This window comes from Ceratosolen solmsi, unplaced genomic scaffold, assembly GCF_000503995.2.
Source record: "Ceratosolen solmsi marchali unplaced genomic scaffold, CerSol_1.0 scaffold13, whole genome shotgun sequence".
In the NCBI taxonomy this organism is placed as follows: Eukaryota; Metazoa; Arthropoda; class Insecta; order Hymenoptera; family Agaonidae; genus Ceratosolen; species Ceratosolen solmsi.
This window is the reverse complement of record NW_011948418.1, coordinates 7716296-7734015: the sequence shown is the minus strand read 5'-3', so window position 1 is coordinate 7734015 and position 17720 is coordinate 7716296. Positions and strand designations below refer to the sequence as shown.

General features: G+C 39.5%; 1 protein-coding gene across 1 annotated transcript in view; it reads right to left on the bottom strand.

Annotated features, from left to right (window-relative positions):
* Positions 1 to 17720, bottom strand: part of Best2 (bestrophin family protein) — a 36255-nt gene that overhangs the window by 11321 nt on the left and 7214 nt on the right. Inside the window, exons 2-4 of the mRNA XM_011497314.1 lie at positions 10228 to 10338; positions 8308 to 8479; positions 6132 to 6261 (exon numbers count right to left, since the gene is read on the bottom strand). Coding sequence (XP_011495616.1) covers positions 6132 to 6261; positions 8308 to 8479; positions 10228 to 10338 — 413 coding nt within the window. The remainder of the gene's footprint in view (positions 1 to 6131; positions 6262 to 8307; positions 8480 to 10227; positions 10339 to 17720) is intronic.

The following is a 17720-nucleotide window of genomic DNA, read 5'->3' as shown; positions in this document are numbered from 1 at the left end:
TATTACCGCCAGTAAAATATCGCTACGTGTGCCTTGATTCCATTGAAGATAATTTTTATAACTTGTCAACTGTACCAGGAAACAAATCCTTTCGTTGCTTTTCATTAATTATGCGCAACCTACGAGGTCGATGGTACAAAAAGACATTCAAGTACTTTGCATTTGTATGTGTACAGTTGTACAGTGAAAGTCGAATGAGTGCTCGAATGAACTTGGTATTTTCAGAAATATCTTCCAAAGAAATTGCTACAATCATCTCATAAATAGTTATAAGGAAATACTACTTAGTATTATGCTTTTTACAATAATTTTAATTCTCCTACTTGATTTCTATAAGAGTAAAATGCCATTATATGATTATTTTCACTTTACAATTAATTTTTGACTTATCAGCGATTATCAATTCCAACTTTACTATGCTACTTTTATTCATTATTTTGCCCTCCTCTTCACTTATCAAACGGCATTACATGAAAAATACGAATTCTTTGGAAACACATTCACCTGATATTCTACTTTATAAAACGTAAAAATAAATACTTTATCATATAATCCAGCTTACTTGAATTAGTTTTAAACGACGGTTTTTTTTATTGCAGCTTTACACATTTGTACACATTTAAAAATATTGATATAACTGTTTCATGAGGTGCTGATTTTGGAAACAAATAAGATACGAAACTAAATAAAAATATACACGATAAAACTATATATAAATGGTTTGGATTGTTTTTTCTAGTAAACCATCGCCTGTAATGCCTCATTTTTCGTTTATATTCACAATTAGCCACTCGTAAAATTTAGTAAGTTTGAAATTATATAAAAGTAAATAGCGAAATAAAGACATTACGCGTAAAGGAAATTATATAAAGATTATATATATATATATATAACGTTTAAAAGGCTAAATGAATATTTTCATTTTACAACGTCGCCGTTTCCGCTTACAGAAATAAAAGATATTTCATAATTTTAATATTCTATATAAACGTAACAATATTTATTTATAAAAATGCAGTACTGAAAACTAAACATTAATTACAATATTGAAACTAAACTTAACAGTAAATTTCAAAAGCGTAACATTAAAAAAATACTTCTACGCATTTACGAAAGGAATTTTAATATATACTTGTGATATATGGATACAACATTCTGTTGTGCAATTATAAAGATATTTAATTACTATTTAATGTCTATATTCCAATGAAAAAATAAATAATAATAATAATAATAATAATAATAATAATAATAATAATAATAATAATAATAATTCGACTGTTTTCCTAGAATAATATAGTTCTTATAGCGTTCGTAGAATTAAACAATATTAAAATATTTTTTGTTCAAAATAAAATATGTCCCAAGGCACATTTTAAGGAAGTTAAAAAAAATTAAATAAAGCAATTATTTAAAGTTTTTTTTTTTTTAAGTTGTTTTAAGTTCTATTCAATTATATGCTCGTTAATCAATGATTTTTATTTTATACGTGACGAACTAGTTGTTAAAGTAAAATAAAATAATGTTTAATCGTTAGTAAGTGCTTTTGATTGTGTGCCTCTATAAAAGTATCAGGATTAATTAAAATAAAGTAATTACAAAATAGCTTAAAATGGTCGGTAATATATGATTTAACATTGGTGTTAATCCTTGATGAAATACTATTTACAATGTAACAACTGGTCACCACATATCCATTCGTCAGTCAGTCAGTCTCTCTCTCTCTCTCTCTCTCGCGAAACACGAGACATTCAGCAACAAAAATTAAGCGCCTAAGAGAACAAAGAAGAGCCTTTCGTCTCAAGATGCGTCTTCATCTTCATTATCAGAAAGCCATGAGGAGGAGAAGGGAACGTAGAAAGTACGGGAGGTTTAATTATCGCGATAGCGACACTGCCAGTCTTGTTGCATCATTGGGCCCAATCGGCCGGCGAAATAACGGCGTCTCCGGTAAGATATTTTCGCCAAGATAAATGAGTCAAGGCGAGGAAAGTTGGCACCCGTATGTCCCGGTTATTCCGGCACGTTAATTAGCAACTCCCCGCCCAAGAAGTCGGGCCTTATCCTCGGGGAAACCTCGGCGATAAGGAGCACTGCGACCTCGATCGGCCTATCGCTGACGTCACCCGGGGATGAGACTCGGATCGCCCACTCGTTCGTTCGAGCGCAAGGTCAACAAACGCGGGGGGATCTGGCAAGGCCGCCGCCACCGCTACCGTCACCGCCACCGCCACCGTTGCCATCTCCGTCGCCACCGCCGCCGCCACTGGCGTCCGAGGGAGCGATAAAGAAGAAGGAACGCACCCGGGGACCTTTCTGCCTGCTCGGGCGCTCTCCCCGTGCAAGAGGAGGGGGCAAACGAGTTTTTCAGACGTGCACGAGGCGCTCGCGTGAGAGAGGCGCGTTGGTAAAGCCGGCGCCGGGGAAATTCGTGCGCGTCTGTCTCGTCGGGATCGGCTTTTCCGCCATACAGTGGCCTGAGCATCCTTCGATTCTTCCTCCGTATTATCGAAAGGATTTAGCAGTGCGCGCGCGCGCGCGCGCAACAGGAGGCTTAATTTTTGCCGACAAAACTCATTAATAAGGCCAAGTGTATTTAATGCGAGGCAGCGCCCGATTTCTCGGCCACTCCTCCAATAAGATTGCAAAAAGTTCATTTCGCCATGAACAAAATAGCGTAGAAGATATTTATGATGCGCGGGATGGGCTATTATATGATTGACAAAGGATAAAAGAGATTAAAAGCAATTTATAATCATTTATTAAATCGCCGACTTATCCACAGGCCTACGGAGCTTGGAATTTCGAGATAAAGTCCTTTATTTTTTGTCTATCCGGAGCATAACCAGTATCTACGAATCGCGTATAAATTTCAGTGCTTTTTTTGAATGCGAAGCTAAGAAAGCGAAATAATTGCGCACGGATCGAAAACAATAAATCAACGCGGATGTGCTCGTTGTTTTTCTCGCTCTCTTCTTCGGTAGTTTCGTTGTCGTCGTCGTCGTCGTCGTCGTCGTCGTCGTCGTCATCGTAATCGACTCGGAAACAAACCACTGTCATTGTCGCTGGAGAAAAGCGCGGGTAAATAGCACCGAGCGAAACAAAGAGCGCAAAATTCCGGACGAAAGCCACGAGCCGTGAAAACTATTTAAGGTACGCTGCCCGACAAGGATGAATGTGGGTGTCCGATTAAGAGGATTAAGGCTGCGGACCGAGCGAGAGCTGAATTTTCGGTCGTTCACCGGCAGCGCCGTACGTTACGTGCCATTTTCGGAATGCCGGGCCCCGTCGTTGAAAATTTCTCTGTGCTCCGGTAAGAGCGGCCGTTCGGCGAAATCGCGCCACGGCCGTTTACACGATTTAACAAAATATTTATGTTATGTAAATCCGACGTGTCGTCGTTTTTGACAAGGAGCCGCGTGAGTCGGCGCCTACATCGCGGCCCCATCGCTAAGCCGCTCACGTAGCTCCTCTTGCCAGGATCGCGTCGGTCATTGAGTGTACGGATGTAAATCCGCGTAGGAGAATACACATTGCGCGATATAATAATAGATTGGTCGTTTCGGGCCTTTGTTCTTCTCTTGGATCGAGCGGCTGATTTTTGCCTGCTATTAGATGGTGGCCGATTAAGAATTCGAATCCGGTGTCACGTGGGGAGGGGGGGGTATCGGCGAGTGGCGAGTGGTGGGGGAAGGGGCGGGGAGGAGCCGAACGTACGGTAAACGTAGCGTGGTAAGAGGATATATTCGTGCGGAGTCGAGCCGATTTTTACCTTACCGTTGAAGAAATTATGAAATATTGCGATTGATGCTGAATATATTGCGTCGGAGCGAAAGCTTCGATCATGAATAATACTCGCGTATGCGTGTAATATGCCGCGCTATTTATACTCGTAGCAAAATCAAAATAATATTTGGATCCGGGGGCCGGGGGGGGGGGGGGGGGGTGGGGGGGGGGGGGGGGGGGGGGGGAGGGGGGGGGGAGGAGCCGAACGTACGGTAAACGTAGCGTGGTAAGAGGATATATTCGTGCGGAGTCGAGCCGATTTTTACCTTACCGTTGAAGAAATTATGAAATATTGCGATTGATGCTGAATATATTGCGTCGGAGCGAAAGCTTCGATCATGAATAATACTCGCGTATGCGTGTAATATGCCGCGCTATTTATACTCGTAGCAAAATCAAAATAATACGTTACGGGATGCATAGGAGGTTCAATTTTATTGATTATAAAATATACGCTAATTAGTATTAAGTACAAAAGAAGGGAGATTAAGGGACGGCAACCGAGAATGATGTATTATTATTTAGTCGGGACCGCATGCTGCGAGACGATTAAAAAAATTGGCAAACCGCAGTTTTGCCTCCGCGACGTTATCCATGTAATTTGCGAGCGAGCGACTATAGTTCAGGGGAAATGTGTCCCGGTAAATTAAAGAAATTTTCACGGTAGGGGCGGTGGAGGGGTAGGGGGGGGGTCATTGATCCGTGAAATTAATAAGGACTGCCCAGTGACCCTTGAGCGAGTAAGTTTTCCGATTCGCGACTCACCTTCTCTTGAGGTCGTGGAGAAATTTGAAATTTGTCCTTTTTGTGTCGGCTATTGGCACACAGCCACATCTCAATACACAGACACACAATCAACGATTTAAACGAGCAAACGTGCAGGCGGCTTAAGGGTAAACTATATACTAAAAATTATCTGGGCATATAGTTCTTATGGAGAGCTTATAGAGGTGGGGGGGGGGGAGAAAGAGTTAATGAGTCAGTGCCTTGCAGCATTGCAAGTTGATTTAATAATCAGGTACGTGAATGTCAGGATCAATTGGTAATTGCATCGATAAAATCAATGCTTACACTTTGGCGCGTGGCTAATTAAGAATTTAAACAAGGCTGGGCCAACTCTCCTCTACATATGCAAAAGATTATCCTATCCTTATTACAACATTGTCATAAAACAAAATGAAAAAACGCATTAAAAAATCTATTCGTTCGGCATTGGTGTCGGCATATGAAATACCAATTTCCAAGACCTTTGCTCAAAATAATGTTAAACACATAGCGTATGAGCGACGTGGGGAAGACCAGAATTTTGCTAATTACGTATTTGCACTGTATACGTACACACGCGTATGTAAGCGCGTATTCATGCATACGCGCGTGCCCACTTATACATAAAGTAACTCACCTCGAGTGTGGTACAGAAAATATAAGTGGGTCGCGTCAAAAGTTATTAGCGGCGCGAAAATAAAGGAAAAAGGTCGCTTAACCCGTTGTCCATCATGCTTCTGTCATAAGGCGTCACTCCTGAAGTACGAATTATAGGTTTCTTATGGTCAGGATCGGTGGGGGCCATTCTCACGAGTGGCTAGTATTTAAATATTCTGACTTTATAAGAAAAGCATTCGCCGCGTATAGGAGCTGAAGGCGGTAGCTAATATAAATAATTTAAGCTCTCGAGGCGTAAGGTATAAACGTAGGCTGATCTCGATGATAAACTGGTTTCTAATTTGAATAGGGTCTGATAAATATTGCATGACCGTTCGGAAAAACAAGGCGACACGAGAGATAAAAACAAACCGAATCGCCTTATCTCACGCCAGATCGAATAATCTACTACCGCTCGAGCAAAATTGCATTCTTCGCGACGCGAGGTTATTCCACGAGCTCGACACAAGCTTCGTCCACAATTAACGTATCCTAAACTATACCATCGAACCATCGAGTCTCCGTACTTTTACGCGATAGCGACGTAGTGGGACTTGGCTCGGGCTCGAGTGCCGCGATTTTATTTTCCAAGATCCCGCGGCGCTTCGCTCCAAAGCCCCTTTTAAAAGCTTCGAGTCTGCGAATTCTTAATCGGCTCTCGAATGAGAAACGTGCGCGCAGGCTCATTGGAGCGATTCCGCGAACGCCGGCACTGCCCATAAAGAAAGTCGAGGGATTTAAAGCGAGCGCCGTGAGTTATGGAGTAATTAAGGAGACGCTCTCGCTGTACCGACGTGCGCGTGTGTGGGTGGATGGTGCGGGCGTGGGTGCGGGTGCTGGCGTGCGTGTTTGCTTGTGTGAGCGAGGGGAGGTGGGAAAGGACGGGGAGGGAAGAGGAAAATAGATTGAAATAACTCACTGACCAACGTCGACGATGTGCTGGAGGGTCGGAAATCGGCGCTTCACCCGCAGCGAGATCCTCTGAAGCGTTATTACGTATGCGAGAACAGCATACCGAACGATATTACGGCGCATCAGACGGCCACGTTCGTCCTGAAACAGCATAAAGACCTGGGAGTCAGTGCTGGCATTGCTTTTCGTCGACCTCGGCAACCGGTCTACCCTCTCCTCTCCGACGGCCAATTTAACGAGATGTCAATAAGCGCCTCGAGCAATTAATCTCGCGATTTCGGCTGAGAATGCGAAAATTTTCGTTGAACACGCTCAGGCCGTTTATCTTTACACGCGTTATCCAAAGGCCCAAAGTATTTTATAATGTAAGGCGCAGCCGAGTAATATATGGCAAATTTATAGCCTAATATTTAAGATAATTTGATTTGATTTTTTTTTTCTTCGCTCCTAATGCAGTAGCGTGAGAGAGTAGTGATGAAACATTAATTTTTCTTTTCTGTTTTGCACTCCCAATAGCGACTTTACGTTAATTTTCATACGACTGTAAATTTTAATTTCTTTATTCTGAGAATTCGTGATAAAATATTGTTCGAAAAACATGTTCCATTAATTATATACCGTTGTATACTCATCGTGGTCATAATACGATAAGGAATATTTAAACTGCTGTTGTTTTTAATTATAGAATTAATTTATTTATATCGATTAGAGTGCTTTTATACTCCTTTGCGGCAATTTTCTATTATTTTGGCTTGATCGACGCGACAAAGTCGATCGTATTTCTTTAAATCGCGTATTTTTGAAAAGCTCATTATAACTAATGTTATGCGGATACAATTAATTAAAATGCTTTAAATAAAGTATAGGAATTCTCTGTATTATCCACGGCTTTTACAATAGGTAAAAAAAATTTTAGCAGTCGATTGAATAAAATTCTTGAATTATTGTAAAATCAATGAAATTCAAGAAATCATAATGCATGCGAAGAAATTTTGATATTCATGCCTATGTTACATTGAAAGAAAAAAAAGAAAAAAAATATTAAAATATTACAGCAATGCAACCGTAACCTTCGACACATTTTTGAAAATAAGTAATTATATTTGAGAACAATTAAAAACGTTGCACTTATAATCTTGATACCGCTAAGTTAAACGATGGAATAAGGTAGTCATATATCTGAAAATGGAATATGCCTTAACCGTATGGAGTATTATCGTATGCTATATTGCTTAATTTGCCGTGCGAGTCATGAACTATAAGCGCGCTGCGACGAATAATAATAGAGTTTAACAAATAGGCGAAACACTGCCGCGGTCGCTTATACCGTTTGCCTTTCCTACTACATATTACTTTCCTTCGCGCGCAAACATTTTCCATTTCCTTATTTCGTCGATGCATCAGATTAACGAACATTTGGCGTTATTAAACTGAAGCGCGTTAGATACAAAAAATCTCGGGCTTGCGCATTACAAGTCATTACATTGTCATACCGAATACAGGTTATCAGCGATGTGTGTCGAGGCTTCGCGAAAAATTATAAGACAGTGCAATGCTAGTGGGATCGCAAGCGCGATCGACTCTATTTTTCGAGCAAAAAAAAAAAAAAAAAACTGAAATTAAAAGGTATTCTAAGCGTTCGTTTCAGCCTTTGGCGGGCAGGTTAACGACACTCCATAAAGCGTGTCACGGTGATTCATTAGCCATAATGAGTAAAAATATATAAATAAGATAGTAGCCGGCAATTTGACAAGGTCGCTGTAATTATTATAGTTTGCAGTGTGACTCGAAGCTGTTATAACGCAACCGAGCGACAATAGGATCATAGTTAAAGGATTGGAAAGGGCGACGGAAGCCCTCGAAAGAAATGAATTACTCTCGAGCTCGACCGTCGCGGCTCATTTCTATTTTTAAATTTCGTACTTTGGTAATAATGCGCGTAGTATCGGCATTGCCGGCAAATCCGAGACGAAATAATATTGTACGCGCTTGCTTTTATCATTTAATGAATTAACGATCATACGCGAGCATTAGGAATATCAGCGTTTACTCCGTTCATTTGTAATACGTTTCGCTTGTAATAAATTCGCCTAATAAAAAAGATCGGCCCCCAAATGCTCCAAACCACGCATCTTCACGACAATTTTCAAACATTCATGCTTTATCATATGAGACGATGGCACTTACGTTTCCTGGGATCGCGGCGCTAATAAAAAGGGCGAGATTGTCTGGCCAAGGTAAGAGCTTGTATTGCTCCCACCACCTCTTCACGACCAGACTCACGTAAAAGCCCAGCACAAAAGACATCGGTATCGATTCGCTCGAATTGCCAAAGTAGTAACGAATCCTCTCAAATACCCTGAAACAAATTCGCAATCGTAAGGATGACAACTCAATCACGATGAATTTCGCTACTTAACTTACAATAATACTGTCTGAAAAACACCTTGTTTTTTTTTTTTTTTTTTTTTTTTTTCAAATGACGCGTATGTCCCTAAGAGACATGTGTGCGTTGAATATTAATTCGACGACGAACTTCATCTAACAACGCATTGACAAATCTTTCAATCTCAAAGTACAAAGCCACCAATAATGCATTATTCGCTACATTATTTTAGTAAAATGTATAATGATGATATAGGCTTGACAATAGCTAAGCAATAATAAGACGCGGAGTTATTATTAAATAAAGCTAATGATTAATGAAACCACCAAGAAATTGTATATCTTAAAAGCTAATGTGCATTTATATAAATGCAAATAATCGTACGTATAGATAAATTTGCCATGAATAAATATTGTAATGTGTTGCGTAATCATCTGCCTTCTCCGTGTGTATCCTGAATTATTTAATATCCAATTCTTAGAGTCAATTGAGCATTGCAATGTAACTTTCCCTTTAATTATAAACGTAGAAAAATTATTAAAAAACAAAAAATGCATAGACGTATATGTGTGTGTGTGTGTGTGTGTGTGTGTGTGTGTGTGTGCGTGCGCGCGCGCTTTATATCTAAATAGATTAATAACTGTAGAGTAATATCATTTTGTACTATTTTCTCAAAAATGTGGTATGAAAAAATTAAAAAAACATTAAAAAAAAAATTTTTTTTGCATTTTTATTGAATCAACAATACCGAGGAAAGTGAATAATAAGCTTAACCAATTTTCATATCGACCGTAAATTCAAGACAACTAGATTTACTAATTTTAAAATTATTAAATGGCCATGAATAATAGTTTAAATTTAATATTTCTACTTTATTCTAATCTACTCCTTACAAATTATTTTATTAAACTAAAATGTTTTTACGCTAAAGAATTATTTTATGCCGAAAAATGAATGTTAACGGGACATCAATTGCCATTTTTATCATAACTTTTGAGCAAAATCATTTCGTCAACAGTCAATTTATTAAATATTTTAACGCTATCCCAAACAATGCATATTTCCCCGATTTGTTTGTATATCAAAAAGAAGATTAAGCATTCTGACGTGACTCGATTTAATCGCGTTCATCATAATATATTATTGAGAAAAAAGTTTTTATTATGCTGATGAAGATGCACATGTCGAACAAACGTGTTACTAAAAAAAAAAAAAAAAAAAAAAAAAAAAAAGAGAGAGAGAAAAGAAAGAAACAAAACAAAAAGAAAAACGTTTTCAATTATGTATATTATTGTAATTTAAGGTCTCATCGAACGACTTAATGCCAGTAATGTAGTTAACTCGTGGTCGAGAAATTAAAGCCATTATTAAATTAAATTAACTTAGTTGGAAAGATATTGTTTCGTAAATGGCATAATAAATTATAATAAGCAGTAATAAATGTAAGACACTAATCGTAACCACCTAATACATGCCTTTCATTAATCTTTTTGCCTGCCGTATGCCAGCAAATGAGATTATTATACGATCAACGTTACAATTATGCCAAAGAATGTACAGATGAATCGTACAAATGTACCGACTAATTCCATTTCGTTCATTTTGCTCTCGCTAAGCTAAGCATTCGTCCTTCTCCTTCTCGGTGTACTTTCTAATTCACTTCCTATTTTCAAAGAAGAGTGTTATAAAATCGCTGGTTGGTGTGCGATGCAATCACTTACCTTTGCTGCTCTTCGTTAAGCGCGTATCGATAAATAAAATTAATGACGTAGTAAGCTAGTAGGTAGACCAGAAGTTCTCGCCAGATCAACTTGTACACGGATCCGCGCCATCTGTAAAACGATCGGATGAAAACAAGAAATTAGCATGTGCGCAACGCCTCATCGACAGACAGGACTACGAGTACACTCCGAGATAATAATTATAATATAAAACTCGTTACTTATCCATCAATCTACGAGTGTTCCCTTTTTATCGTGTACAGTTTACTCGATGTACAGTTATCGATCTCGCGCTTTATCGCTTTATTATCCACTCTAATGTGCCAAGTTTGAGAAAAGCCGAGCCTACGTAGCTCCATATTCCTTCTTCTTTTCTCATATCGATATTAATATCCAAGGAACTTTACCGAAAACGAAAGTTCCGGGGAACATTCGCCTCGTCACGTGCGCTGACATACGACATTAAGGACAACATTTTCATGCAATACCTCGTTAAAATTATAAAGAATGGCAACAACAACAACAACAACAACAAACAAAAAAAAAAAAAAAAATCAAATGATCATTATCGTTGCATCGTGCTCGCGATTACTAAATCATTATAGGATCGAGGTGAGAGAACCTCGATTGGATGAAAATCTTATTATCACAAATGCACAACTTAGCATAAATTAATCCGGCCGAGCGTCGTTTATATGGTTGCTTCTATTGTATTGAGAGAGTCAATGAAATAGTTTGTCGCACTCGGATTTTTTATTCTATGGCTATGTCCGCAATTTATTTAAATCGCTAGCTCCTTTAAAGGACCTCCTTATGAATATGGTTTCGTCATAATAGATTACGCTGACCCTTTGTCTCGCATCTCCGACCACGAGCGCCTTATTCAATGCGCAACTCGTGTTCAATGGACTTCAATGGGGCGTCGCACGCTTGCCCCGTGAGCCAAACGACGAACGTCGCTCGAGGCTTTCGTGGGTCGCGAGAAAAATAAGCGTAGCCGACTGATAAATAGGTCGTAATGATTCGAGCGTAGCGAGCGTGCCGATGTCACAATGAAAATAAGGCGAAAGCAAAGTATCGAGCATGTGGAGACGGTGATTGAATCCGAGGAGTTGTGAACCGTTTGCAGTGTCGATAGTCTCTATCGGCAAAGGTCCAATGGTCTGATATTGTATGCTTTACCGGGCAAGGCGAGGATCTAGGAGGATGAAGAGGGATGAGCGCGGGTGGGGAGAAACTCGCAAAGTAACGGTCGGTGATGGGTATCCGGCCTATTTAGATTCGTATACCCGGGAAAAGAAGCGATTTTGAGGGAACGGCGAGCGCGACACCGTGACGTCTTTCACATGGAAAAAAAAACACGAATTTTATTGCCGCTAGTACCGTGCCTTTGAATATCATGATATTTGCGCGTTCTAAATTTTAACCGACAAATAATACAAATAATCGTAAAGTTGCGTCGGCGTTGATCAGATCGACGTGGAGCTGCGAGCATCGTGTAGTTTTCACATTGTCCAGGCTATTTGGTTTAGAATATTATAGGCCTCGACTTATTTTGAAATTATATATTCGTATGTTATAAGTGAGAATTTCCGTTCCGAACGTGATTTCTGCTCATTGAAATACTGATATTAGAGTACATCATTATTGAAGGAATGAAAATAATAATGATTTATTACGCTATATTTATTTAATAAGTGCGTTCGTATGCGTAAGTGTGCGTAAGTGTGCGTAAGTGTGCGCGAGTGCGCGCGAGTGTGCGTGTGCGTTTGTGCGTTTGCGCGCGCGCGCGTGTGTGTACTTCCTTCTGAAATATATCGGCTGAGTATTGTATTATTATCATATTTTGGATGTAGGATTCAAGATTATAAAATGGAAATGCTGAGATAAAGATAAAGATTTTAATCGCCTTTCGATTTTCAATTTTCAATTGATTCATGACCAACGACATTTTTGTAGAAATCATATTACATAAATCTTTAAATTATACGTAATGTGTAAATTTCACTATTGGAATTAATTAAAATTTCATTTCATTTAAATTTTGAGAGAATGTCATTTTAAAAATAGTATAAAAGTAGATAAGGAACTCTCGAATTTATAAGATAAATGATATTTTATTCGAATTGTTTATTCAGTCGTTTATGCAAATAAAAAGCATGCATATTGAAATAGCTTATTACTTTTAAGATGAGTGAAAAAATCACTATACACGAATAAAGAAAAAGAAAATAATTTTTACCAATATGAGAATTCTACCGTTTCTAAAAGGTTAATGCGTAATGTTTTATACCAATCGAATTTATTATTTTGTCTATTCATAAGTCATTTATTGTTAATAATTTCACTATAAGCCTAGGATAATTTTCATTGGAGAAAATATTTTTCAACTATCCCAAAGTAATGATACACATACTTATTAATATTACTTTAAAAGCATTAATATAAATACGTAAACATATTTGCAACATGCCATTTCACGTTATAATAATAGTAATGACTTTGTAATATTGAATTGCTAAGCTTTAGACGTACAGCTTCCCGTAATTGAGTTGTGACGTTAATTATCCAAATGAATATCGCGCGTAGAAATAGTCAACTGGCGCCATGTAACGAGATAATAAGCAGCAAAGGTATATGTAAAATATAAAAAGATATTTAGTTTCATAAGTGATTGATGCAATAATGGATTACCAATTAAATTAGAAATGATCATCCAAGACGAAATTGTAACGAAAAGAATTTTATTGGCATCATTGTGAATAAAAAAGTATTTGATACAATGGAAACATTTCGTAGATCCGTTGGGGGAAAAAAGATAAATAAAAACCACTTCATCGTTGGTTATTTATTAAGGATAGAACGCGAATTACCTGTCGATTATTCAACAAACAGAAGATTATTTTAGATATTATATTCGCGAATTTTTATTGGAAAATTTATTTTGTAAAAAATAATATTGACGTGTTACGCCTATACCTTTTCACTTGATAATTACATAAAAATGCAATTCAGTGTCTGCAACATTACGACAATTAATATTAGATTTAACGTTAATAACAATTATATAATTTTGACAATTTTGAAATTATTCACAGTTATATTGATAAATAATTGCAAATCCTGTTGCTATTAATGGAATTCAAAGTGTTACGTATATTGCAGATCGACATAACATCCTCCCAATGATAATTAATTCTTTACGATTCAACAAAGCGACACAAACTTCATCTCTAAGATTTTGTTAACAATAAGACACCAGCTTATATAAAGAAAAACATCGATAAATAACAAAATCAAAAATCAAAAATCAAAAATAAAAACCAATTAAAAAACATAAATTTTAATCTAACAAAGTATCATACGTATTATTACTAAATTTAATGTACAGTATTACGGAAAATCAGTCATTAAATTACTTGAGTTCGCGTTAGATAAGTACAACGGTATTGATTAATTTAATTAACGACCACATTAATTTCATAATTCACAGCCGAGCAGGAGTTGAAATAATTTATCTTTCGTTAAAGATTATTTTTACGATAAGATACAGTATTTAAATCAGAATGAACGACGACAAACAGCTCCAATGAAACTTCTTGAATTACTTATATAAACAGATTGCGTTATAAAGAGCTTTTTTCGTCTTATTTACATTTAATTTCAATAGCTCTAAGATCCTCAACGCTACGCTTCTTCGGCATTTATTTTCAATATTTAACATTAAATAACATTTTCAATATTTAACATTAAATAAGATAACACGCTTTTCATACAAAAACAGTTTTTCCTGAAACGGGGACCGACCAGTAAATTAATGATACGACGAGAGAAGACACAATCGTTCGGAGAAAAAACAGATAGACTCAATGATACCCCAATAACCCCATCACATCATCCTCTTTCTCGAAAGCCTAAATTATCGATTTAAGCACGTGAAAGGGATGGAGGCGTCTCAACCTCGGGCAATCCACTACGTGTCCAATGCTCTTTGTCCCCCCTCCTTCTCATCCTCATGATCCTACTCTTTATCCTCGTCCCTATCTTCGTCTTTCGTCACGACCCGTACGAAAATTAGCGCACGCTTATTTCGTTATTTCTCCTTCTTCTCGCTCGAGCTCCGATAATACCTCGGGCACACGGAGGCGTCGACGCCGCTCGTGCACCCACCGATTACACGAGTAACACGCGCTTTTCTATGTCAGTGGGTCAGGTGCCCGAGGCGACGCTTTACGACGTCTTTGTTTCACCGGCTGCGAGGAGCGTCGATCGTTCAGCAGCCCCGTACGCGCTCGTGAGAGTCCCGAGTCGGACGTAGAAGTCGTTCCTTCCTTCCTTCCTTCCTTCCTTCCTTCCTTCCTTCCTTCCTTCCTTCCTTCACTTTCTCCCTCCCTCCAGTCCTCTCGCTCTGATTTTCAGATGGGCGACGACCGATCGGGATTCAGTCGCTCACTCGCCTTCTAACGCTCTCGAACAGTCGATTATTTTCAAAAACTGTGACGACGCGTACAGCAAGCAAGATCCAACGTCATGGCATTCGTAAGAACGGTTGACAATGACGCGCGTGGAATACGTTTCTTTGTACGCGCGATAAAAGTAAACATTTCATAACGCACGCTACGTTTTTCCACGATTAAGCGACAGAAAAGTTAGCGGCGAGTGGACAGCGAACAATAAAGAGAGAACAGGTTCTCTGCCCCATAAAATAGCCAATGTCAACAAAATCGTATATCACGCGTAATGGTGATGGAAGAAACGGTCTGCACCTCGTTATCTCGGCATAGAAGGTAGACAAGGAAGCGGCATCAAAGTGTCGCCGGCTATCGGCGCGTTGAACTTTCTGTGGCGATTCGCGGCCCCGATCAAAGCCCCCCTCCCCCTTTCCTTTAGTCACGGTGAAGGCTTAGGGCGAGCTTCGGCTACCCTTTTGCTTGAGGTGAGTGGGGTCGGTGTCGGGGCCGGAGGTGGGGGAAATTCCGCGAGTGGGTGAAAGGCGAGTGAAAATCAGTGAGCGAGTAAGCAAGGACGAGGCGCACTTGGCAATCGTCCCGTCCACACTGTTCGAATAACAAAAGCAGCCTCGATGAATGCCAATGGAGCGAGCGAGAGAAAGAGAGAAAGAGGGAGAAAGAGAGAGAGAGAGAGAGAGAGAGAGAGAGAGAGAGAGAAGCTCGGATGTTGCTTTGGCGCCGCGTTTAAGATGACGGACGGCATCGTAGATGTTTGCGAAACGAGTGCTCACCTGAATTTATGAGATAGACGACTCGCTGGAATCGTGCTTGGACGAACGAAGGGATTTCACATTTAATTTCAGATAAATTAGCACCCATCAATTAAATCTAAGAAAGCAGTTGAGTTTGAAATCGCTCGTTATCCGTTCAACGCTCCGTCACATTGTCCGCTAATTGTATTTCACCGTAAATATATTTCAGTCTCTCTTTAGATACGACTTGATAATGTCTTTATTATAACCATCCGTTAGTATTCCCAGCATTCCTCTACCATATCCCCAGCTCAATAACCTTGCTCACACGAAAAAAAAAAATATATATATGTTTATAAATAAATAAGTAAACGTAGAAATAAAAGTAAAAAATCAACGACCTCTAACGCTCCGATTTTTTTTCTTTTATCTTTTTTTTTTTAATTACTAAAGCAAGCAATGCTGTTTCCTCGATTACTCCATTCGGGAGATAATTACTAAAGGCGGCGAACCCCACTTGCCAACAACAGGTTCTCCCGTCCATTTTCAATCGCCTCGCAAGGACTTTCAAATCCCCGCCGAACCTTCCGCGACAACCTTTAAAAAGCATCGGCGATCGTGCTAATCACCGGTGCGGTGCGACACCGAGATCGCGAGCCGTAAAACCAACCAAACCAAGATGCAACTAACGGTACGGGCGCCTTAAAGGGACATAGGCGAATATCGTGAATGCGTCCAGCCTCCGATGCTCCAGTGATCTAGTGCCGATCGGGGGAGGGAAGGCGCAACGGTTCCTAGCGGGGCGGCTCGTTCGCGGGAATGGCTCGCATTTCCGGGATCGATCCCCCTTTTGTAGACCTGGAGTTCGCGAGGATCGGACAGTGCTTTCGGTTTCGAAGGCGCGGATTATTGGAGAGCGAACGGTAGAAGCGTAAAGCATCATTGGCCAATCGAATCGGCTACTCGCTACTCGCTACTCGCGTTCGTATTTTTAGCCGATCCCCTGCTATAATTCATTAGTGGAGCACGATATAATGACAAAGCTAATTGTCAGGAAATAACGGATGAATCTACCCTCCCCCCCCCCCAACCCCGGTGTCTTCGTAATTATTATCTCGAATCGAAAGGTATTTTCACTTAGGCAAAAAGCTTGTGTACTGTTAGTTTATGAGCGAGCGATATTTCACGGTTAACGATATTACGGAAGTACCGAGGGTTAGAATTACATTACATTAGGTTTTCAAAATTTCATCGGAACGGTTGATGTAAGTTATGCCAGTCAAATAGCCAGCCGCTTACTTCCGTTACGACGAAAATATTATCCGCGAGTATTACAAGTTTGAGTGTTTAAACCGAGCTCTTCCTCTCCAAATTGGACTCGGGACAAATTGAGGAAAAGACTGGGATTTAGAGAATAGGGTTTACGGAACAAAAGTCCGAGCGCAAATAACATAAGTAACGGCCAGTGCAACGAGTCATTGTTGTAGACCAAACTGTTGAGCCGCGATTCGTCTAATAATTAAACGGCGAGTGTCATTTATCTTTGTCGGAGCGACGCTCCATTTAATCGACCAGTCGATTACCGGGATCTTTATCAAGGATGCGCGACCTTATGGTGCACCGAGAGAAAATAAGGGAGAAAATAATCCCAGGGCGTATAGGTGAGTCCAGCGTTGAATTGACACAGCCGGGCGCCGTGCATACCGATAATTTTATATGCCGACAGTGACACATATAGAATGAGCCTTGGGGTAGCGATATAGCGCCCATCTGTGGACTTTGGCGAACAAGGAAAAATAACGGAGGAGGAAAAGCGAGCGGAATCAATGTCTCGGCCGTCTGGCGCTACGCGAGATCATCGCCGACGGCTCCTCTGCTTTCTCGATGATTTTCCGGAAAGTCGCTGCGCCCAACTCCTCAAGTCCCCGTTATTTGTTTATATGTTTGAGGAAAGTTATAATTACGAATCGTCTTGTGGTGAAAGGAGAGTTGATTATTTGAGGTTGTTTTATAAGCGTTAACGAGTGAAAATTTCACATGCCAAAGGCTGTGTGCTGTGAATAGCATAATGTAAAGTCGGGAGGTTAGGCCTTGTTTCTTAAATTTTCAAGGGAAGGTCGAGCGGAACGGATTAATTCAATCGTCAATTGGTAAAACTCGTACAGTATTCAGAAGAAAACAAGACGATATTTCGCCTCGTGCTTGAAAAACATACTGTGTCAATATTTTAGTGCCTCTTTTTCTTTTCTTTTTTTTTTCTTTCGTCTTTTTATTCATCCTCTTTCCATAT